Here is a 24842-nt window from a genome sequence, read left to right as displayed (position 1 = left end):
AATGAATTTCAAAACATAAAATTAGTGTAATAAACGGAATTGAGTAAAATACTAGCCTTACATAAACGTTCAGCGTACTTTATGGGTTTTGAACAAAAAGAAGTAATTCCCATATGCACAATATCTTTTGCATTTCCGCATGACGCATGCACATGTGTAATATAAATATTGCTATTTGCTGTAGGAAATCATTAGCGCTAAAATTAAAATATATAATTACACTCAAGTTGAATTATTAATTTATTTGAATCAATAAGTTAGATATCATGAAATTAAAAAATACATAAAATTCGATTAAAAAAAACTGTTCTTTCATTGTTTGGCAACATAATTGTGAACACCTAAGATAAGAATATAAAATTCAAATGACATTGTGCAATATCAAATGGTACCCCTTAAAACTATTAAATGGAAATATATGATTAATTTAGTCCGGACTTTTGATATCACAGTTTCAATGATGCTCATTTCTAAACTGATCATAACTAAACTTAACAATCATAATTCCTTTCCAATTGGTCATAACTTAGTTTGCCACTTTTGGATTGATTGATAATAAACACTACACCTCTTATTATTCTTTATCTAATTTTGAATATTTTATAACAGTCTTCCTCTACATACAGATGCTCCACATTTGCAGTACATTACTTTACCAGGAACCGAGTTGACATCATAATTGTAATTCCATGTTAGTTCAGTACCAGCACGTATGAAAGTTAAAGCAAAGAATGCCACCCAAGGAAAGCGCAAGTCGTGAGTGTCCACAAATACATTTTGCACAAATACATTTGGATTGCAAGAATGCTGAAATAATAAAATAAACATTATTAGTAAATGTGTTTTAAATATTTCACAAGTGAGAAAAATTACATTCATAAATAGCTCTATAAAGTAATAAAATTTACATCGTCCTAGCTGTTCTTTATCACATATTATATGTTGAAAATGAAAACTTTTATATATATTTACGTTTCAAAGGTTTCTGAACATTTTGGCATAATTTAGGAAAAATGGATGTATGTGTATGTATGTGTGTGTGTATGTATGTGTGTGCGTGTGTATGTGCGGATACAAATTTTAGTCAACGATTTCGGAAACAAGGACCAACCGATTTCAATAATTCAAAAAACATTCGATTCCTATTGATAAGGAGACGTGCTGATTACTTTTTGGCAGAGGCAGGTCTAGCCGTTCCGAAGACACGGGCAAAAAGTGGCAAAGACGGTAACGATATCAGGATGACATTCAACATTTATCATCTTTGATTATACAAACAAGATAATACTTCTATGTTTTTAAAATTTACCTTAAAATATATGAATTGATATTAAGAGAATACATACATTCAGGTATCGGCCAATATTTCCTATAGTCTTAGCATCCATAACATAACAGTATTCATCTTCTCCATAAAGAAGCCGAAAAGATCTAGATAGAAAAAAAAAACAAATGTATAATAAATATTCCTAATAATCTTCTGAAAACTATTTAAAAGAGTTTAAATACTTGTATTCTGTTTCAGGTTCTTTTTGCTCCAAGTCCTTTGTAGGAGCAAAACTACTTGGCTCTCTCAAAGGTTCTGAAAATATTTGAAATGCATTTTTATTAATATATAAAAATAAAGTATAAACTAATCTTCAAATTCTTGCAGTGGTTATGTTACGGTAAATGTGCACTCTTGGTGAATGTGCACATTCACCGGTGAATGTGCACATTCCCCAAAACGCTAGGTGAATGTGGCGTGTTCTCAAAAAATCAAATTAAAACAATGGTGTACGTGCGTGTACTTGGATCGGTCTCATGAACATCTCGCGTATTTGGCGCATGCGCACTAAATAGTTATTCGGTTAATAGTGAATAGTTGAATAGTAAAGTGGTAATATAGTGTATAGTGAATAAATAATATTAAATAGCAAATAGTTAATAGTTAATTGTTAGTTAAATAGTAAATTGTGAATAGTGGTAACTGAATAGTTAAATAGTTAGTAGTTGAATAGTGAATAGTTAATAGTGAATCGTAATAAGTGAATAGCTATTAGTAAATAGTGAATTTAGAATAGTTAAATAGTGGATAGTTAAATAGTGAATAGCTAATAGTTAATTAGTTATAAGTAAATAGTTAATAGTTAAAAAGTAAATAGTTAAATAGTTAATGGTGAATAGTAAATAGTAAATAATGAAAAGTGAATAGTGATAACTAAATAGTTTAATAGTTAATAGTTAAATGAATGAATAGTAAATAGTGAACAGTTAATAGTAAATAGTGAATAGTAATAACTGAATAGTTAAATAGTGAATAGTTAATAGTAAATAGTGAATAGTTGTTAGTAAATAGTGAATTAAAAATAGTTGAATTTTGGATACTTAAATAGTGAATAGTTAATAGTAAATAGTTGAATTGTAAAATAGTGAATAGTGAATAGTGATAACTGAATAGTAAATAGTGAATAGTTAATAGTTGAATAGTAAAATAGTGAATAGTGAATAGTAAATAGTTGAATAGTAAAATAGTGAATAGTGAATAGTAAATAGTTGAATTGTAAAATAGTGAATAGTGAATAGTGATAACTGAATAGTTAATAGTAAATAGTGAATAGTTAATAGTAAATAGTTAAATAGTAAAATAGTAAATAGTGATAACTAAATAGTTAATAGTAAATAGTAAATCAAGAATCGTTAAATAGGTAATAGTTAATGGTTAAATTGTTAATAACTATTAATTAAACACTTAATAGTTTATAGTTAATAGTTAATAGATAAATTGTTAATGATAAATAGTTAATAGTTAATAGTGAATAATGAATAATGGATATTAATATGCATATGACTAAAATAAATAATATAAATATAAATATAAATATATGATTTAGTATTTCACCCGCGCGTTGAACTCACATTCGCCAAATGAGCCGGCAAATGTGCACATTCACCGGTGAATGTGCACATTCGCCGAAATATTCACTTTTACCGTAACAGTTATATATCTACCAATCAAATAGATAATTATCTAGACTAAATCAATTCTTATGTAAATAAAAGAAAAACAGCAATAAAATACCATCTTCATCTGATATAGTGATGCATTCTGTAGTGTCCAGATCCCAAGAAGACAGTCTGCTTTCCAAATCATGCTGGTTATCAGGATCAGGTTTAATTTTCAATTTCTCTGCATCATTACTGCATTCATTCTCTGAACTATGTTTTCCATCTTCAGAACTCGGTTTAGTTAAAATATTACTATTACTATTACTATCAGTATCTGCCGAATCACGTTTCCTTTTACTAAGTCTTGTACTGCATAAAAGTAAAATAACATAAAAAATTTGATTAAGACAAGAAAAGTATCTAAACCATTTCAAATTCATTTGAAACATATAGCTATAAATAAATATAAGATATAGGTATTTGAAACATATAAGTAACAATTAAGATTGTTACCTAATTGCAGCTCCTGTATGATTTGATTGAGTATTCAGGCTTGGAAGAAATTCCTCATCAGAGTCTCTGGTCATAGAGCCATAATCTTCATATTCTTCCTCATCGTCATCGTCCTAAGAGAACATTAGAAGAGACCGTTATTAAAAATTTAGGAATATGTTAAATCATCCTGAATCGCTGAAACTTGTAGCTTTTAAATAGAAATATGAAAATTTAATTTTGAAGAAAACAATAGTAAATAACATATTATATTGTACAGTTATACAAGAATAAAATAAGAATATGTAATGTAGAATATTAATAGTAAATAATTTTTTTAATAAGATTTTTTTTAGTTGAAATTTAATAAAACTGAATTATCATCAGCAATCTGCCTTTATGATATTGCTTAATAATATATACTAAAAGGCTATTAATTGAAGTTTGTTAATATTAAATTATAATTGTTCAAAAGTGACGTTCATTGAAGAAATAAGATACTTATTTTATATTTTAGATAGCATCATCTATTAAATTTATGAAAATACCTTTGAGAAAATGTTTATATTTGTCGAACTTGGATATAGTGTTCCATTTATTTCTTACTTCACTTTGACTTAGTTTAAATGCATGAGGTTCCCTTCAAAATATAACAATGTTTTGGAATCCTCCAATTATATAAATTTACTAACTCATGCTTACATTCTTTAGAGTATTATTATAACAATATACTTATTAGTCAAGTCTATACTTTTTAATACTAATATATTTATGTTCATTTTATTTTATTAAGAATTAGGATACTAAATAGATCTTTCATATCCGTATTTAATTTCCCCAAGGAAGGTTTGTTTACATAAAAAAATCCGATTCGCTAATTTTATGTTTTCTCGACGTTTCAAGCCATTCTGAATCGAATGAGATCAAATTTGGAAAACGTATGTGTGTGTGTATGTGTATGTGAACAGATTTTTTGCCGTAAATCGACGCTTTCTCAAAAACGGCTGGACCGATTTCAAAATTTTAAAAGCCAGTCGATGTATCTCGATGAGTACTAGCGTTTATCAATTATGCGCGACGATCAGCCAAGCCGTTTCTTTGTAAATCGCAGAAAAGTGTTAAACTTTTCAATCACATTTAAGCTCATACTACAGAATCGATTTAAAAAAAATAAAAAACTGTTCGAAAGACATTAATTGGGAATGATATTGATTAGTTTTAGGTGAAAATCTACCGAGCCGTTTTCTTGTAATTAACTGTTGAAAATAAAATTTAAGCCGATTTTTATAGAACTTTTTTTGGCGATATATATCATGGTCTTAATGAACTTACTGAAATATTACTGCCTTACGACAAGTAGCTTAATTTTAAAAATTCATCAAAGTTTGAGAAAATGAGTAGTTTTTTTGAGTAGTCCTATGGAAACTGGTTCAATAAAAATTATTGATTTTTGAAAATTTGCTTTTAGAAAATACTCCGAGATAACGTGTTTGTTCCTTTTCAATAATGTGTAATAAATCCACTCGGAAAACTTTTAATCACTCATAAATTAATTTATTTTTTATTGATTAAGTCGATTATTTACACGTATCAGTAAGTTCATGTAACTTGCCTCAAGACAAAATACCAATACCAACTAGTTATATTTTGTTTAGTCAATTAAAACTTACTGGATCTTCTGGAGTGGAAGGTGAAGCATCTTGATCTAAATCAGGATTTATAACATCTTCTTCATAACCCTCTTTTAATTTTTCTACAACTTCTATATAATCCAGTTCAGCAAAATATTCATCGCCGTATGCCGCTCCTCCCTGAAAATATGGAATTTCATACAAATTAAAAAACATGATTAATAGTATCATTTAAATACTGGTATTACGTATTATATAAGTTTCATTACCGCATTGGCTTTAGCTTCAGTGAGCAGGTTGCCAGCATAAATACAAATAAAAGTTCCTTGAGGTAGATCGTTCATACACCTGATTCCCCATCCACGGTCTTTCGTTTTGAATACTTGTAATTTCTCTTGCAGTGGTCTTTGAGCGACACGATTCAAACATGTCGCAGAACATTTACATCTACAAAATAAAAAAGTTTAAATGCTTACATGTAAGTTTAATCTATTTCATTTTGATCTATTTAGTCCTATATCTGTACTTCATTTATACCACATCATAAATTTTAATGAACAATTATAAAATTATAATTTAAGGTAAAATACAAATTAAACCAATAATACACCTAAGTCTGTTTTTACACGGTCTTTTTGTACACGGTTTTGATATAACACGGTTTGAAAATTGAATATTTTTAATTTTTTTTACACGATTTTATTCCATTTAGCACGATTTGAAATTTTATGTACTTAAATTTTTTTGTCAAATTTAATTTTTGCGAAGTATGTTCATATCACAAAAAAGTATTTATGAAAGAAAAAAGTCTGAAACCATCGATAGTATCGATAGTATCGATAGTTTGCGAACACTAGCTTAAAGATTTAAGTGAATTCCCCTTTAGCGCGTACAAACAATTTTTACTGGTCAAAGCAAATGTGAATAGCACTAATTTAATCCTTGTTCTTAAAAATTCTTGCTTTTCACCAATTTTAATAGGTTTTAGAGATTAGGAACAAATCACCCATTTTTGTATAAGATCAATGTCTTTTTTTACACGTTTTTTTTTTACACGACTTCTTCTGGAACCAATCTCCGTGTAAAAACAGACTTAGGTGTATATCATTATTTCACCAACCTAGAATTGCATTCATAAATTCCAGTGGTGACAGGTTCCAACAATCGTCTATATTGGTAACCAATTTCTTCTTCAGATAATTCGGGCTGTATACATTTTGCACCTTCTATTGTTAATTTCCAACAACTGCACTTAGTTTTATCCTGTTAATATTACATATTATACAAAGTTGATTAATCAATTCAATGAACAAATTAAATTAACCAGTTGTAAGAGGCATTTTGTAAGGTGACCATACGTCCCGGTTTGTCCGGGACAGTCCCGGATTTGCCCTTGTGTCCTGTTTTTTTTAAAAGCATTATTTTGTACCGGATTTAGATCTTTTGTCCCGAATTGTCACGGTTTTTCGAAAATTAACAGATTAATTAACAAAAATTTTGAAAACAAACGAACAAGAGCTATTTGTTTAAAATTATTTATAAATAAAATTGAATGAAATATTATACAAGGCTCAAAAGCGCGAAAAACATTGAGATCGATGTAAGATAAAATATTATAGATAAAAAGTCTGCATATAATCGAATAATGAAGTTCTTACTAAAAATCCGCAATTCTTATAAAAAAAAGATTTATATAAAAAAAACTGATATTATGTACCCCCCGTTCAGGATTATCATAACTAAAAGTTGCCGTCCCAGTTTTGACAGAAAACTATGGTCACCTTACATTTTGCCTTAAGGCAAGTTGCTTGAACTTCCCAACACATATAAGTTATCAATGAAAAATCAATATATTAACTTATGAGTAAGTATACAGAGTTGGTGTAGAGATCATAATGTGAAAAACTATTGCAGATTATTTTGAACCAGTTTTTTTATTATACCACTAATAAGTGCCTAATACATACACATAGTATTTTAATTAATTTTGGTAATTGAACCACTTTTCATAAGACTAAAGGCACTATGCAAAGGTTTCATAAAAATCTTCGATTTTTTTCAACAATCAATTTCAAAGAACAGCCTGGCCTGGCTGAGCTCTGTCAAAAACTAATCAGCACGGTTTACAAAAGTGATATCTATCGAATAGTTTTTGAATTTCCAGAATTGATTCAGGATTTTGGCTAAAACGTAGATGAACAATCTTGCACGATTCTGATGATTCAAAAGAAACGGCATAACCGATCGTATCAAAAAACTAATCAATGCTAGTCCTTATTGAGTTACATCAAATGGTTTTTAAACTTTTGGAATAGATTCAGCCGTTTTTGAGATAACTGCGATAAAATGTATAAAAGTCGGCTCATATACACACACACGTATATACCTTTTCCAAAATTGGTCTCATTCGATTCAGAATAATTTGGAAAAACATAAAATTAGCAAATTGAATTTTCCCGCGAAAACAAAATTCTCGTTCGGAAAGTTAATAAATAAAAAAATACTTATATAAAGTTTATACAAGTTAAATAAGTTAATAGACTAGACTCATGATCATAATGAATAATCATCAGCAATTGTAGCAGACCTTTACTAACTATTCTTTTTATCTACTGAAATAACATTTATCTTATTAATAATCTGGCAGTACCTGGCAATCGTCTTCACAATCACAACCACATAAAAATTCTTCATCGAGATTCAAATTCACACCTTCCGTAGGTATACGAACTGTAGAATAACTAGAATATTCAGGCATGTCATGATCGTAATAATTCACACAAGGCACCGGCATGCTTTCCATTCCATTAGACAAATCCTAAAAATAATAAATAAATCATTTTGCATTGATTTTCTCAAATTTTCTAAAACTTTCATTATACTGAAAAGATATTTTAAACTTATAATTAATAAAAATATTTGGGCAAATAGCGTATTTTATTTTTTATGTTAAATTATCAGAATAATTATTCTTTATTATTTAACAAAAACTGAATTCCAAGTGTTATACCTGTTGAATTAGTGGTACACTTTATCAGAAATAAGAAAAAGTATATTAATAAATCTTACATCCCGAAGTAATTTGTATCTTTCCAAAACAAATTCAGCAAGGCAGTGAACCCACGAATCATAATCGAAACAATCAACTCCCAAAGTACAACCTGTCAGTCTTAAGTAAGTATGCAGTTCTTTCATATTTCTCAGTCTTCTTCCACAAGGGGCTCTGTAAATGACTACCACCTTTTTCGATTTTCCTTTAACCAGTAACCTATATATAATAAAAAAAAAACTATTAATTTCTATAAATTGGGTAATTTAATTGAATCTAATAATATATATTATGAATTAAATGTTACCTTGTTTTACTCAATCGCATAAAATAAAAGTATACAGGATTAAAATACAAAAAGTTAAATTTTCAATTTAAATTTAGATGAATTTAAGTAAATTCATTTGCCAATTGAAAGAAAAAGAAGTGTCTTTACTATATATATTTTACTATACACATATGTATTATATATATATATATATATATATATATATATATATATATACATGGTCTGTTCAAAAAGTACCCGGAATTACTAATAATTAAATTTCGCGGGTCTGGAGTGTCTGATTGTCAAAATTTTTTTTTTATTGTGTTGGTATACATGCCCCTAAAGTATGATGAAATTTTCAGCTATATTCACTGTTTACTTTGTCTGTGGTAGTCGCTAAGGTTCGACGTGTTTTTCTGAGCTCGGCGATTTTTACAATGGAAGAATTGAAAAGTCAAAGAATTTGTATTAAATTTTGCGTAAAAAATGAAATAAAGTGTTGCAAAGTGCAAAAATTCACCAGATATGGCTCCGTGTGACTTTTTCCTATTCCCAAAGTTGAAGAGACCCATGAAAGGACGGCGGTTTTCCTCGATTGAAGAAAATCGCTGAGAGTGCTCAAGGACATATCAAAAAGTGAATATCAAGGGTGCTTCGAAAATTGGAAAAAACGCTGGCATAAGTGTATTATATCTGGGGGGGACTACTTTGAAGGGGACCACATTAATGTAGACGAATAAATAAATATTTTTTTGAAAAAACGAAAATTCCGGGTACTTTTTGAACAGACCTCGTATATATATATATATATATATATATATATATATATATATATATATTAGCGCTGGATTAACAGTAGGGGCAATCGGGGCTACTGCCCAGGGCGGCAAATTTCGGAGGGCGGCAAAATTTGGATTGTGAGAAAAAAATTCTATACAATATAATCAACTTGTTTCTAACAACATTTTTTATTTCAAAAAATATAATCAACAAAATATAGTACGATTGCAATGCAAAATTTGAGTTGAAATAACCGATAACTAAAATTTATTATTTTGCATTGCCTCCCTCTCCGAACGTAAATTTTCAAATTGTTTAATAAGTTATCAAATTTGGCAATTTGGCTAATATAAAGATCCGTAAACAAGCTGAAAGTTTAAGAAAAATATGTACTTCAGTTCTCGAGCCCTCTTAAAATGACGAATTTGTTTCGCTTATAGCGACGAAAGAAAATTTAAACTAGTGACTCATGGCATTGTGCCTTAAGACAAATTACTGAAACATCCCATACTGAAAATTACATTTTATATACTGAAACATTACATTGACATTTGGACAGGTGTGTGTTCAAAAGTTATATTATGAACCGAATCTTCTTATTTAAGTAGTGGTCTGTTATATCTAGGAATAGGTTATTCGACAATTTTTGGATTGGATCGAATCCAAATTTAGGATTTTAATTTAAATAATCTACTCATGGCATTGTGCCTTAAGACAAATTACTGAAACATCCCATACTGAAAATTACATTTTATAAAGAGCTTTAAATTTTTTGAGAAATGAAAAAAAGACTTTTAAAACACATTTTTTGTATTTTGAAATTTTTCGAAAATATGAACTTTTTCCAGAGAAATCGCGCTGCGTAGCTGTTTCAGAGAAAAAATATCGAAACTCAATTACCATTTTTCGTAATTGCCTGTACCAAAAGCTAATCAGCACGCCTCCCCATCAATACAAATCTAATATTATTTAATTATTCAAGCCGATTTCGAGAACACAGATCAACCTATTGAATGATTCAATTCCTATAGATAAGGAGACGTGCTGATTATTGGCCAAGACAGGTCCAACTGTTTTGTAGATACGGGCCAAAATTCCAAAATGCCACAAATGATCATTCAGTTTTTGAAAAAAAAGCGTCCAATATCATTCAAAAAAATTTACAGAATAAATAACTGCTTAAATTTGTGGGGGGCATTTTTAAAGGTTTCGATGATCCAATAAAAAAAATTAAAAAAGAAACATTTGACGGACAAAAGTGATCATAAAACATATTTACATTAAATTATCAGATATTTTAAAGATATTATAATAATAAGTATAAATTTTGTTTACATTCATATGCGTTCTGAAACATTGTTTCATCCGTTAGACTGCGACGCGGCGCTTCCGCGCTTCTATATTTTGTCCCTACGCAGCTGAAGCAGCGCGATTACTTTAAAAAAAGTTCGAAAGTTCGTAAAATTTCAGGGATGGGGCGGCATTTTTGTCAGTGCCCCGGGGCGCCAAATTTCTAAATCCGGCCCTGTATATATATATATATATATATATATATATATATATATATATATATATATATTACTAAAATATATATTTTGATAATAAAAATATTCAATTTATATCACTTAAACCGTGAAAGGATTAAGCAATTTTCTTCATTAAGTTTTAACTTGTATAGCAATTCTAAAAAAATAAATACATTTCATAGATAAATGAATAAAAAAATTAACTAACCTTTGCCATCCTGAGAGCAAGGGCTTAGATAAAGGACTGTATCCTTTCAAACTGTAAGGCAATGCGCGAAGACATTCTTTTCCACAATTGTGTGTTTTGAATTTTTGTACTTCCATCGGCGTTTTCGCCCTATAAAACTGAAAAATAAAAAATTGCAATGTCAAATGTGAAACGAAATTAAAAACATTTATATGATTACAAAAATTATAACTATAATATGTTTAATATTATTAATTTTTATTTAGTGTTATATATTTGTAGTTCATATTAAGTGTTATACAAAGCTATCTATCTATGAACACTCAATACTCCAATTTTCTCACAAATTATCTTTAGATTATAATTTGTACACTTTAAAATGTAATTATACTGTATTATTGCCTTGGGCGTTGAATAAATAAATAAATAAATAAATAAATAAATATTATAAAATTCATTAAATTTAAATTATTGCTATAAAAATAATATTTTAACCAGGTGTAGGTAGCATTTTGCCTCAAACCAGTAGTTTCCAACTTTTCAGTGCCACGCCCCCTTGTTTTTATTAAAAAATTATTGCGCTCTTCTTAATTTTTCTTACTATCTAATTTTATATATATACTGATATTATAATTTAATTATCAGGCAACTAAATAAGTGAAAATATACATAAAAAATAATTATTATTAATTCATTCTTTAAAATCAATGCAAAGTTGTTGGCTTATTTTGGAAAACAGTTTTTTGAAAGTAATAAATCCACTTAATAAATAATAACTAAAATTTTGCTACTTTTAAAATTGTTACGATACAATTTGAAATTTTGAACAAATTCATTATTATTCCAAAGTGTGATGAAACCTTATGATTAAAGCATTTTTCGTAGTCATACAATATTTTGGAATAATCGTTAATACCATATACTCTTTCATCAAGCAAACTTTCAACAAAATCGTCAACATTTATTTTTCTAACAATTAATTACGAAAAAACATCCGCGCCGTTTAATATCTTTCAAACAGTTTTTGAAATTCCAAAATCTGTTCAGGATTTTTAGGCAAAACAACCTAATTTTGCGTTTATCTTTTGTTAATTTTAAAAATCGTCTCGCATAACTATTCCACTTGGAGTTTCATAAAATGACTTTCAAATTTTTAATATTAGTAATTACATTGTTTACAAACATTACATAGTTATGGATTCACAATATCATCGAAAAAATAAAATTAACAATCGAATTTTCCATTGAAAATAAATTTTTCCTTCGGTGGGTTGATTTAAACTTACAAATGCTGCAATTGTCATACTTCAAATAACTGATTGAGGCAAAACATTTTAAACAAAGTATATTTTAAATTATTTTTTATGCTATATATTTATGTATCAAACCAAAAAATTTAAAATTTAGAAAATATATTAAAAATTGATAAAAAATGAGGAATGATTAAAGAATTTGCCTACAAATATTTTACCTAACATCTCATTATAACTAAGAAAACAAATTCAAATTAAGATTCACACATTCAGTTAAATCAAATGTTCAAAATAGTAATAACTCACTATAACTTTTCCTTGAGATCCTTCATAAAGAGGCTTGACAGTTTGCGGTTCCATAAGTTGCTGATTTTTGACTGAAACTGCTGTGGTGCTCTTTTTAGCTTTATTGGCAGAGTTTGCTTGCTTCGACGCAAGTGAATTTGTACTAGGTTTTATTTCTTCTTGATTTTTAGGTACAGCAATCCACACTTCATCATCATCGATTCTTGTATACTCTACATACGGCATGTTTTGATTCTAAATATAAAAAAAGTTGCATCTATAGATGAATTATTTTTCCAATTAGTATAATGTTCTGCTAAAATGTAATATAATAATATCACATTTTACCAATGTATCAAATTCGGTTTCAATTAAGCAAGCATTTACACATTTTTATAAAATCATTTGATTATAGTAAGTTTTATTTAGAAGAATATTACAATAACAACAATTATTTTTGCAGAAAAAATTTCTATCACTTAACATTCCGCAAAAAAACACATAAAAGACATAATATTTATAACTCAAAAAATATGATATTTTTAAAAATAAATTTATTACTCATTTGCAATGTTTTATCCTATTATGTCTTTGCTGATATATTTGATATAAGAGCAATAATTTTAGAAAATAAATAAATTTATCTGTACCTTTCTGACTATATGCATAGGTCTATGTTTTCCATCTCTTCTATTATCAGCATTTTGGATTTCCAGATACAAAGGCGCTAAAAAATTATGAAATAAATAAAACATTCTTGCTTAGTTAAAAAAAAATAAAATAAAGAAAGACAGGCTACCTAATCTTGTAGAACCTCTGTATATCCATTCAGATCTATTATTATCAACAAAAAACATTTGAACCAAACTGCAATCCAGAGATATAACTCGAGTTTTACACCAGTTACCTGAAAATATTAAATAAAACTAATTATATTTAATAAATGAAGCAATTCGAATACTACCCGTAATTGTTTTTATTTGAAACTTATACTCATACTATATTAGATACCAGATATAATAATAGTATTGCTACTACTTCTTATAAATGATAAATGATTTACCAGCATATTCAGTCCTCATAACATGGCCAACTTCTGTTCTAACCATTGGTCTTTCGGGATAATTTTTCAAATATTTGTGTATGAAGGCTGCAGCATTTTTACTGACATCCTCCCAAACACAAACAGAAGATTCCAAAATGCGCCGAATTCGCGAATGCTCCACATACAGGGCATAACCATCATCAAAAAATATTAGATATCTAGAAAATAAGAATAATACATCTTACAAATCAAAACTTAACAAAGCATCTTAACAAGAAAAAAATTACTAGTATCTATATTATTATTATATAAATCTATATATTGTAGTTATTCAGCAAATAGTGTAAACAAATTAATATCAAATAAATAATATTCACAAATGTTTATAAAGATGCAAGTTGAAAATTGATTTAAAAAATACTACAAATCCAAAAACGTATATAAATATAAACTCTTTATGATAAATATGAATACAACAATTAGGATATATTGAATATATAAATAGTTGTAAATAATGTTATTCATTGCATTTGGAATTACAGTGGTATAATTTTTCTTTACGAAAATCGTTGTTGTTACAACCGATGATATTTTTCATCTTATCATTTTAAATCAGCATTCGCTCAGAAAACTCGCTCAAAGCTCGTGTGTCGAAAAAACGAGTCACTCCTTTGCGCTCGTATCTTGAATCACTCGTAAGTTGGGGTACCAATGTATTTCTTTCATTTTATATATCAATAACTGAATCCCATAAATAATCATAATTAAGCTTAAAAACTAATATTACAGTATATTCTACAAAAAATTCAATAATTTTGTTTGAAAAATATTTAGAAATATTACCGATGACGATTTGTGCTTAATGGTGGTTCCGCAACAATTCCAGCAAAAAATGAATCCCTTTTCATATTTGAATCCCTGCATATTGCTATCACTCTGGTTCCTAAAAAATAAGTTAAATGTTACAAATATAACAATTTTGATCAATAGCAAGAAAATGAAAATGACAAAAATCTAAGAATTTGTTTTACTGTTATTCATTTTATATGTTGGCAAGTAAATCAAAATAATATTACTACAAATTTAATTCAAAAACAACAACAAATTATTATATGATATAAAACACTCATCAGAACAATAAAATATTAAGTATAATTAATACCATACTTAGTTGTTAAGAATAAAATTAAGACTTTATTATATCATACCAAAGTAGCATAAATAGTTAAGATTAGTTTACCTGTGGGTAAACGTACAGGACTTGGTGATGGACAAGCAATTTGTTTTCCATTGACTTGTCTGTATAGAAAACTGCTTTCATTTTCAGATGATGTTCTAAATGTAACTTTTACCACACTAAATACATTCTCCGCCTAAAATAATAATATGTAAACGTAACTATACATTTTTTAATTAAAATGACATTATAGTAAGCAAAGAATTGCATTGGTTAATATCAATACTCGTTCAAAGAATGTTAATTTTAGTATGCATAATGCAAAATATTACTTGCTATGCTAATATTAATACAAATATGTTACAGCAATGACTGTAATCGACAATCAATAATAATTGATTATGAAAATGTTAAATTTTTCAACTGTTTATTTCTCTTCAGCTAAAAACTAAACTAGTGGGGCGCATGGCTTCGTGCCTTAAGACAAATTGCTGGAACTTTCCGTACCAAAAATTATTATTTTTTTGAAAAGAAAAACATTGTTAAAAAAAATTTACTTCAAACAAACTAGATTTTTGAGAAACTATAAATTTGACAAAAAATTACTTTTTTTTGAAAACAAATTTTTTAAAAAAAAAAAATGTTTTCTTTATTTTGACATATTTTGGAAATTCTGAACTTTTTTTCAAAGCAATCGTACTGATTTAACTGCATAGAGACGAAATGTCAAAGCGCGTTAGCGCCGCGTCGCCGTCTAACGGATAAACATGATAATTTGATGTGCATATGTCTAATGATCATTTTTGACCGCGAAATGTCACTTTTTCACTTTTTTCACTAGATCTCCGAAACCGCTAAACCTGCCTTCATAAAAATTTGATAAATTCTTCATGCTGTCAATACAAGTAAAATGTTTTTTGAATTATTAAAATCTGACGCTCCGTACTCTTAAAAACCGAGTTACCATTTTTGGCCCGTATCTTTGAAATGTCTAGACCTGTCTTCGCCAAAAACTAATCAGCACGTCTCCTTATCAATACGAATAGAATGTTTTTTGAATTATTTAAATCGCTTCATCCGTGTTCCCAAAATCGTCGACGAAAATTTGTATCCGCACACGCATACATACGCGCACACACACATACACACACATACATCCATTTTTTCTAAGGTATGCCAAAATATTCAGAAATCTCTGAAATGTAAAGATATATAAAAATTTTCATTCTCGAGTTTTTTGCGATTACTATAACTAGACCTACGGGAAGTTAATATATTTGCCGATTCGTTTGAAATTGGTGATATTTTGATAATGCAAGTTCGTATAAATATATATCCCTAGATTAAAAAATTAAAAATACATGAACCATAGTAGTATAGGATCACAAATGTATTTTTATTATATTATTAATAGTAATTAAAAATCAAACTTTCAATAAAACTAGAAACTTACCGGATTACCAATGGACAAGACCTCCACAATACGTGCACGACACCAAGACGCCATTGCGTCCGATTTTCGCGCATAACAAAGATCACCAGCACGAGGTCGAAAGACAACTGGCAAATCACTGGCTTTAGGAGGCATGGGTCTGATCGGCCTGTATACATTCCGAGGCACCTGCTGCAGTTGAGAAATTATTTGATATAAATCGTAACATGTGCTTGTTAAAAACATTGGTGGTTATAACATATATGTTAGATGCTTATAACCATCTAAGCATGTGTCGTTGACGCAAAAACTCTTATGCAGAAAATAAAATATACAAATGCAATCAACTCAATACTCTCCCCGAGCGAGAATAAAAGTGAGTTATAACGATGAATTCTTATGAATTCGCCCCGACGTTTTCAATCTAACGAAGGGTAAAGAGACTGCTTGAAATTAACTGGGTCTGCGGACTGCAAATTTCATGTACGGACCGCCATTTCGACGGTTGTTAAAGGTCTAGCCTCTGTGTAGGCGCAGAATATATAAAATATCTAGTCGCGATGTAAACTGTTCGTTATGTTCAGGGAATATCGTACGACTCAGATATATATATATATATATATATATATATATGTAAGAAAATTCGTTGTTTAGAAATATTCATCGAACTTTTCTATACAAAGTGTGGTCTCTCGGGTGACGCCGAGGGACATTTACGCACTATGCTATTATATATATATAGCACCCTGGTTGATCCTGCCAGTAGTATATGCTTGTCTCAAAGATTAAGCCATGCATGTCTCAGTGCAAGCCACATTAAGGTGAAACCGCGAATGGCTCATTACATCAGTTATGGTTCCTTAGATCGTACCCACATTACTTGGATAACTGTGGTAATTCTAGAGCTAATACATGCAAATAGAGTTCCGACCAGAGATGGAAGGAATGCTTTTATTAGATCAAAACCAATCGGTGGCGGGCTTGCCTTGCTCACCGTTTGACTTGGTGACTCTGAATAACTTTGTGCTGATCGCACGGTCTAGTACCGGCGACGCATCTTTCAAATGTCTGCCTTATCAACTGTCGATGGTAATTTCTGAGACCATTATGATTGCCACAATTGGTAACTCCGGAGTGGGTCATATCCTCCCTCGGAGTCGATCCAAGCGGAGTTGTATCCGAGAATTTGTCATATCCGACTTCCCTAAAGTCGTCCTAGATCTGTTGCCATGTACAGACATTTGCCCGTGGTTTTTTACAATTGCAAAGAAAGATTCGCGTTGAAAAACTACAACATTTATTTAATAGTAATGGGGAAAAATAATGAAATTATATTTATCCTTGTCTGCGAATGAACGTAATCAGGAATTAGTACTTAGGAGTATTTTCATATTGTATTTATAAAAAAAATATTAAATGTTTATGAAAGAAGTATTTAGAATATATGTAAATAATCGTGGTATTTCGGTTTTCGACCGAATTGTATAAATGATGACAAATATTCCAAATAACAAAGAGTAGCCGAATAGTGATTGCAAGTCTAAGCATAAAACTTGAATAAACATGTAACTCGTTAGTGATATAACAATTACTGATAGTAAATACAATAATACAAACAAGATTAGGTGTCAAAAACTTGCCGAATAGTTGCCGAGTATTCGGTATTCGGTCTCTGGAGCTTGCCGAATATACTATTCGCTGCAAGAATACTATTTAGATAAAATATGTATTTCATTCAAAGTAAAGATTTCGCTTTAATTAAAAACGATTTTCAGTTGATATCTTGAAACAATCTTGGGAAAAATTTTCAACTGTTATTTCGGAAATAAAATTCTCGCTTTCACTAACAAATCGTCCAAGTGATACCTTTCAAACAAACCTATAAATTGATGTAAAAGTTGAATCAATTTGTTTAACACATTTTATTTCATTCATTTCGGGATCTAAAAATGTATTTTGTTTAAGTATGGACGTAAACTGTAATCAGTGAATACAAACGTAATTCAAAACGTTCATAATCTTCGACATAGACACGATTCTGATTAGAATCACTTAAGCACGCGGCTAAATTCTAAACGTAGATGAATTTTTATATTTAATAGCTTTTTGTAAGCCAATTGTATTATTTTTTTTTTCAAACTATTTTTACCAAAAACTAATCAATGCGATGCCCAACCAATATCTTTCGAACAGTTTTCAAATTTTCAATTGATGCAAAATTGTAGCCTAAAACTTTTATGAAAAATCGTCGACAAAATTTCAAAAATCGGCTCACGCACACACACATACTTTTTCCAAATCTGGTCTTATTCGGCTCAAAATGATTAAAACATCAAGAGAACATAAAATTTAGCAAATCCAATTTTTCGCGAAAACTTCTTCTTCGGTAAGTTAATAATATAATAGTAAAGAAAAGATAAATAATATAAAAGTATCTAAATAATATCAATTATACTTTTATATTATGTTTCTTTTCTTTACTATGATCCTAAAAAAATAATGCATATGCAATTGCATTGATTTTCAATTAGAAGTTGTTTTTAATATTGCATTAAGTCATTATGATTATATGATTGATTAGATAATGTTTCTAAATTAAATATTTTAATCTTTGATATATCTTTTGCTGACATTACATTTTTCTTATGCACAATTTAACATATTATGATCAGCATTTGAATACAAATTGATAATAATTTGATACTTCTAGAACCTTATTAGGCTAACTAAAATATTTCTAGACTATCTAGAACGTTATCAGAGAATCTATAACGTATTTAGACTGACAACTTACAAATGTATTCAGACTATCTAGAACATTATCAGATTAACTAGAATATTGTCAAACTATCTAGAATATTTTCAGACAATGTAGAATATATTTATACTATCTAGAAAATGTCTATACCATCTAGAATTATTCAGACTGCTTAGAACATATTCAGACCGTCTAAAAAATTGTCAAAAATTTGTCAATAATAATGTTTTTCCAAAGGCAAATAATGATAAGTTGTTTTTCCCAAATTCATCCTGCATAATTACAACTACTTCATTCAACAGACCCTATTAAACAAAATTAGAGGCAGTTGACTTCATACACACAGAAATTTATAAATACAGTAAAACCTGTTTGTGTATGGTCTTTTTTTATGCAATTTGGTTTTTGTGTGTTTTTATTTTTGTACTATTTTTTGTGCTAATTATTTCTATGCGGTTTTCTATCAATATGCATATACAGGTACATATACACAACGATCTCGGATTACTTGGTCTACTTGACAAAAATGTATCTGGGTTTCAAGATGCTCTATTCATTTATTTCCAACAATCTTCGAACAAAAAAGCTTATGTTGTTGGACTGACTCGCAAACTATATATGCTTTGTATACAGAGATTTATCCACGATTCATGTGATTAAATATTTTTACGATTTCTCTAGGTCTTATTTAATTATTACAAGCAACTGAATACATCTCCTCATCTATTTTATAAAGCATTGATGTATTTTCTACGTCTGAATGTTTTTGTGGTTTCTATTCAGAGTCTAAATAATGTTAAAGTAATTGTAATTGTAAAGTAAATGTAATTTTATTTCAGAGTGTAAATAATGTTAAAGCAGTATATGGTAAAAAGTTGTTTATTGTATGTTAGAATTTATAAAATTTTCGAAAAAAATTTCGTACGATTTCTATACTTATTCGTACGATATTTATATATTAACCAAATCTATTAGTAATAAAATTATAAAACTTATTATATATACCGTTGTTTGAGGATGCACTGGTCTAACAGCTCGTATAGATTGAGGCCCTGGGTACCTAATTCGAGATGGAGAATATTGTTGAAGTGATCCACTTGGCACTTGTCTGATGATAGGAATTGTGCTAGTCTGTTTCAATGGAGATGCAGTTTTATTCTAAAAATACATAAAAGTATAAAAAAAAATTAAACAGCAGAAACATAAAAACTAAGTTTATTTAAACATTAAAATTGAAGAATGTATTATAGATACAATAGAAATATTAATAACAATATTAACATGGAAAGTCATATTACCATCATAACATAGAACATGTTATAGATAATTGATAAATATAGCTTTATTTAGATTTGCATATTTTAATAAAAATAAAGATGACAAAATGTATCAAAGATATCTTCAATAATCATATTGATTTAAGATATGTTTTTACATTGGCACAATCAATTTAAAATATAGTATAAACAAATCTTAAAAATTACTTCAGAAGTGTTCACTATGAGTGTTGTGTTTGTTCAAAAAATTAATCTCATTTTACTAAAATATGCTTTCATTTTTAAGACATTCTATACAAATAATAATGCATTCTTACCCGCACTATACTTGACTTAGAAGAAGGCACTACCCTTGTCCTAAAATTTTGAAAATATATATAATTAAATTAAATTAAAAAAAATTATGATAAGCATAATCTCTTATATTAATTAAAAATATTTAAATCATAAAAATTAAATAATAAATTAAGCCTCTGAGATTGATATCTTTGGTCTGTGAGTAATATAAAAAATCAGGCCAGAAAAATTATCCTTAAATGACTGTTTTAAGTAGTGATTTATAGTTTATCAAATGTTTAATATTATTAGTTTTTATTTAGTGTTATATATTTGTATCTATGAACTCTTAATACTTTAATTTTCTCATATATTTTCTTTAGTTTATAATTTGTACACTTTAAAATATAATTATATTGTATTATTGCCTTGGGCTTTGAATAAATAAATAAATACTAAGGTATTATATATTATCAAAAATTATTAAGTAATTTGTGATCAAACCATGCCCAGGCAGATAGAATTAATTACATTTAATTATGAAATAATTTAAAAATAAAAAAGAATCAATAATTATTAACTTCCCGAAGGAGAAGTTTATGTTTTCATAAAAAAAATCCGATTCGCTAATTTTATGTTTTCTCGACGTTTCAAGTCATTCTGAATCGAATGAGACCAAATTTGGAAAAAGTATGTGTGTGTGTGTGTGTGTAAACAGATTTTTTGCCGTAAATCGACGTTTTCTCCAAAACGTCAATTTCAAAAATTTAAACTCCATTCGATGTATCTCGATGAGGACTATCGTTTTTGAGGTTTGTGCCGCGATCGGCCGGGCCGTTTTTTTGTAAATTGCAGAAAAGTGAAAAATTTTTCGTCCACGTTTTAGCCCGCAATTCTGAATCGATTCTGAAAATTCAAAAACCATTCGATAGATATTGGTTGGGAATCGTGCTGATTAGTTTTTGGTAAAGATCAGCCGGGCCGTTTTCTTGTAATAAAGTTCTTAAAAAAAAAAAAATTCGACGATTTTTATAATTTTTTTTTGACGGTAGATACCATTGTTTTCTAGGTCATACTAGAATATTACGGCCCTACGACCACTCGTTTAGCTTTAAAAATTCGTCAAAGTTTGCAAAAATTGGTATCGTTTTTGACATTTGTCAAAATTAGACTTTTGTTCGACGTTTTCTCAAAAACGCCTGAACCGATTTCAAAAATTTAAAAGCCATTCGATCTGCCAAGCCGTTTCTTTGTAATTTGAAAAAAAGTGTTAAACTTTTCGTCCACATTTAAGCTCATCCTACCGAACCGATTTTAAAAAATCAAAAACTGTTCGAAAGATATTAGTTGGGAATGGTACTGATTAGTTTTAGGTGAAAATCTACCGAGCCGTTTTCTTGTAATTAACTGTTGAAAAAAAAAATTAAGCCGATTTTTATGGATTTTTTTTAGCGATATATACCATGGTCTTATAAAACTTACTAAAATATTACGGCCTTACGACAAATAGTTTGATTTTAAAAATTCATCAAAGTTTGAGAAAATGAGTAGCTCTTTTGACATTTGTTAAAATTAAAATTAGACTATTTACTTGGTATAATGATAGAGTACTTGGTCTTGAACATAATAAACCATTAGAGTCTTGGAAACTGGTTCAATTATAAAAATTATTGATTTTTGAAAATCCACTCGGAATACTTTTAATGACTCATAAATTAATTTATTTTTTATTGATTAAGTCGATTATTTAAACATATCAAGAAGTTCATGTAACTTGCCTCAAGGCTAAATACCAAACCAACTAGTTTTCCATATTTTGTAGCTGCAAACATTTTTATTATTTATTTCGAGTTTAAATTTTAATTTGGTCATCAGAAAAACTTTCTACCATAGACATAAAAAATATTATATGTATGTATATTCATTTGGTATTTCAAATATTTTCATGTCGTAATTGCCATATTTTTGACTTTTCATATTTTAAGAAGGAGGCCTGCTTTAGAGGCTTAAAAAATAGATTTTTTCTGCAAAAATGTTTTGCAAAACTAGACAATAATATATCCCTAAAATTTCAGAAACAATTCGAATTATTTTCGGAGTTGCAGAAGAAATAGGGAGTCGGCGTCGGGTATATGAGCGAAACGAAAACTTCCACACGATTTCTCGGTTTTCCATTTAGTCGATTTTACCTCACTGGCGGGAAAGATAGAAAAATACTGAACGTTCTCTATCAAAACGAGAAAAAATTAATTGACCCACTTTTTAAACAATCTATATTGATTTTCTTTCTATCAAAAAACATGATTTTTTTAATTTCCAAAAAATTGGTAGATTTCTCATATTTTTCTGGATTTTTTAGATTCAACTAGAATCTATACTATTGAAAATATAAATTTGTTTTGTTTTTTTTTATTTCGGGTGGAAATTGTAACCTGCATCTTTCCCGCCAAACAAACACATGCACGGTCGAGGTGTCTCGGCGAAATGCTTGTAACCCGGCATATTATGACATAAATTTTAAGGAAAAAAATTGAGCAACTTTCGTTTCAATTAAGTATTTATTTCCTTCCCTAAAAAATCCTCAAAAAAAAAAGATTTTTTGAGCTTCTAAAGCAGGCTCTCCCCTTAATACTTAATCATTTTTAACCCCTAATGTACTCATTCCTATTTATTATTCATAAAAAAAATAATCTAGAAGACATACCTTTCTGTAATTACATCTGGTATCATAACTTCACCTATATTTTCTATTTTCTTTTTAAAGATGCTATAATATATGCCTTCCACTTTATTTGCATATTGTGTTATTTTCTGGACCTCTTTATCAATTTTATCAGTTTTCTCTGCAAATGTAAGTTGTTAAATAGAGATAATGTGCATATGCTTTTAAGCAAAAATATTAAGATACCTTCTAATACTTTTCTCTTCTCATCAAGAAGTTGAACACAATCATCAACTTGTTTTGCCACATCAAGCTTTGTAAACATTTCTTCAATAACATCTTTAATATTTTCTCGAAAGTCTGCATCCACTTCATCTGATTTTCCACGATCTGTAACAGCAAACAATTTGACCTGAACACTAAATTTGTTTATTTTTCAATAAAAACATTTTTGAAATATATTGGATTCAAATTAAAGCTAATAATACAAAATATATAATAATAATACTAATATTAATATACACATATTTTTATACTGTAAAATGTATGTTACAGTTACAAATACTTATTGTTCATAGCCAATGTTTATGATGGAAACTCTCCGTTTTATGATCAAACCTAAATTTCGCGTGTGCATAAACTAGTTTGTTTGAAATACCAAAACAAAGAGCATCATTTTTTTTAAATTCGTTTTCAATTAGAGATAAAAAGGACTTTGTTAGTGATTTTTGTTCGGCCGGTTTTTTCATAAAAAATAAATTCTTCGAGTTACACTAATTTATAGCACCTATCTTCCATGTAAAATGGGAGATAGATGTAGAGTACAAACTAGTGGTGTAAAACAACGTGCCTTAAGGCAAATTGCTGGAACTTTCCGTACCGTAACGAAATATTCGAGGAATATTAAATGTTTTCAAATAGATTATTATGAATATTGAAACAATGTCTAATATTTATAAGATGACCCGACAAACGTTTTTCTGTACCCACGTCTACAATTCAAAAGTTCCAAATTTGTTAATATCCTATTTGATGTCCTGCATTTGTGATGCATTTATGGTCTCAGCATAGGCAGTATAAGAAATTCAGAAACTAGTGGGGCGCATGGCATCGTGCCTTAAGGCAAATTGCTGTAACTTCCCGTACCAAAAATTTTAATTTTTTTTAAAAAGATTAACATTGTTGAAAAAAATTTACTTCGAACAAATTATATTTTTGAAAAACTATAAATTTGACAAAAAATTATTTTTTTTTTTTGAAAAAAAAAATTTCTTTATTTGACATATTTTGGAAATTCTGAACTTTTTTTCAATGCAATCGTACTGCTTTAACTGCATAGAGACGAATTGTCACAGCGCGTAAACGCCGCGTCGCTGTCTAACGGATAAACACTGGTACGGAACCCATAGGAATGTAAACAAAATTTATACTTATTATTAAAATCTTTGTAAAATATCTGATAATTTGAGGTGCAAATGTCCAATGATCAATTTTGACCGCCAAATGGCATTTTTTTTTCTTTTTTCACTAGATCTCCGAAACCGCTAGTCCTGCCTTCATAAAAATTTGATCAATTCTTCATCTTGGCAATACAAGCAAAATGTTTTTCGAATTATTAAAATCGGACGCTGCGTTCTCTTAGAAAGCGAATTACCATTTTTAGAACTTTTTGCCCTGTATCTTCGAAATGGCTAGACCTGCCTTTGCCAAAATCTAATCAGTCTCCTTATCAATACGAATCGAATGTTTTTTTGAATTATTCAAATTGGTTGATCCGTGTTCCCGAAATCATCGACGAAAATTTGTATCCGCC

The 24842-nt window shown here is 28.7% G+C and overlaps 1 protein-coding gene across 1 annotated transcript in view; it reads right to left on the bottom strand.

Annotated features, from left to right (window-relative positions):
* Window positions 1-310: 310 nt before the first annotated feature.
* LOC113384491 (histone-lysine N-methyltransferase eggless) overlaps window positions 311-24842 on the bottom strand; it is a 29835-nt gene continuing 5303 nt past the window's right edge. Inside the window, exons 3-24 of the mRNA XM_026622206.1 lie at window positions 23276-23419; window positions 23072-23210; window positions 20409-20448; window positions 19820-19972; window positions 16078-16248; window positions 14688-14820; window positions 14291-14390; window positions 13466-13665; window positions 13202-13309; window positions 13053-13129; window positions 12424-12657; window positions 10886-11022; window positions 8121-8319; window positions 7702-7869; window positions 6172-6314; window positions 5321-5498; window positions 5091-5231; window positions 3442-3554; window positions 3062-3297; window positions 1510-1582; window positions 1347-1431; window positions 311-807 (exon numbers count right to left, since the gene is read on the bottom strand). Of these exons, the coding sequence (XP_026477991.1) occupies window positions 601-807; window positions 1347-1431; window positions 1510-1582; window positions 3062-3297; window positions 3442-3554; window positions 5091-5231; window positions 5321-5498; window positions 6172-6314; window positions 7702-7869; window positions 8121-8319; window positions 10886-11022; window positions 12424-12657; window positions 13053-13129; window positions 13202-13309; window positions 13466-13665; window positions 14291-14390; window positions 14688-14820; window positions 16078-16248; window positions 19820-19972; window positions 20409-20448; window positions 23072-23210; window positions 23276-23419 (3179 nt within the window). The 3' untranslated portion in view covers window positions 311-600. The remainder of the gene's footprint in view (window positions 808-1346; window positions 1432-1509; window positions 1583-3061; window positions 3298-3441; window positions 3555-5090; window positions 5232-5320; window positions 5499-6171; window positions 6315-7701; window positions 7870-8120; window positions 8320-10885; window positions 11023-12423; window positions 12658-13052; window positions 13130-13201; window positions 13310-13465; window positions 13666-14290; window positions 14391-14687; window positions 14821-16077; window positions 16249-19819; window positions 19973-20408; window positions 20449-23071; window positions 23211-23275; window positions 23420-24842) is intronic.

This window comes from Ctenocephalides felis, unplaced genomic scaffold, assembly GCF_003426905.1.
Source record: "Ctenocephalides felis isolate EL2017-DRISC unplaced genomic scaffold, ASM342690v1 CF-g0.4_SCAFFOLD_03571, whole genome shotgun sequence".
Taxonomy (NCBI): Eukaryota; Metazoa; Arthropoda; class Insecta; order Siphonaptera; family Pulicidae; genus Ctenocephalides; species Ctenocephalides felis.
The sequence above is the reverse complement of the archived record's forward strand: the minus strand, read 5'-3'. Positions and strand labels throughout refer to the sequence as shown.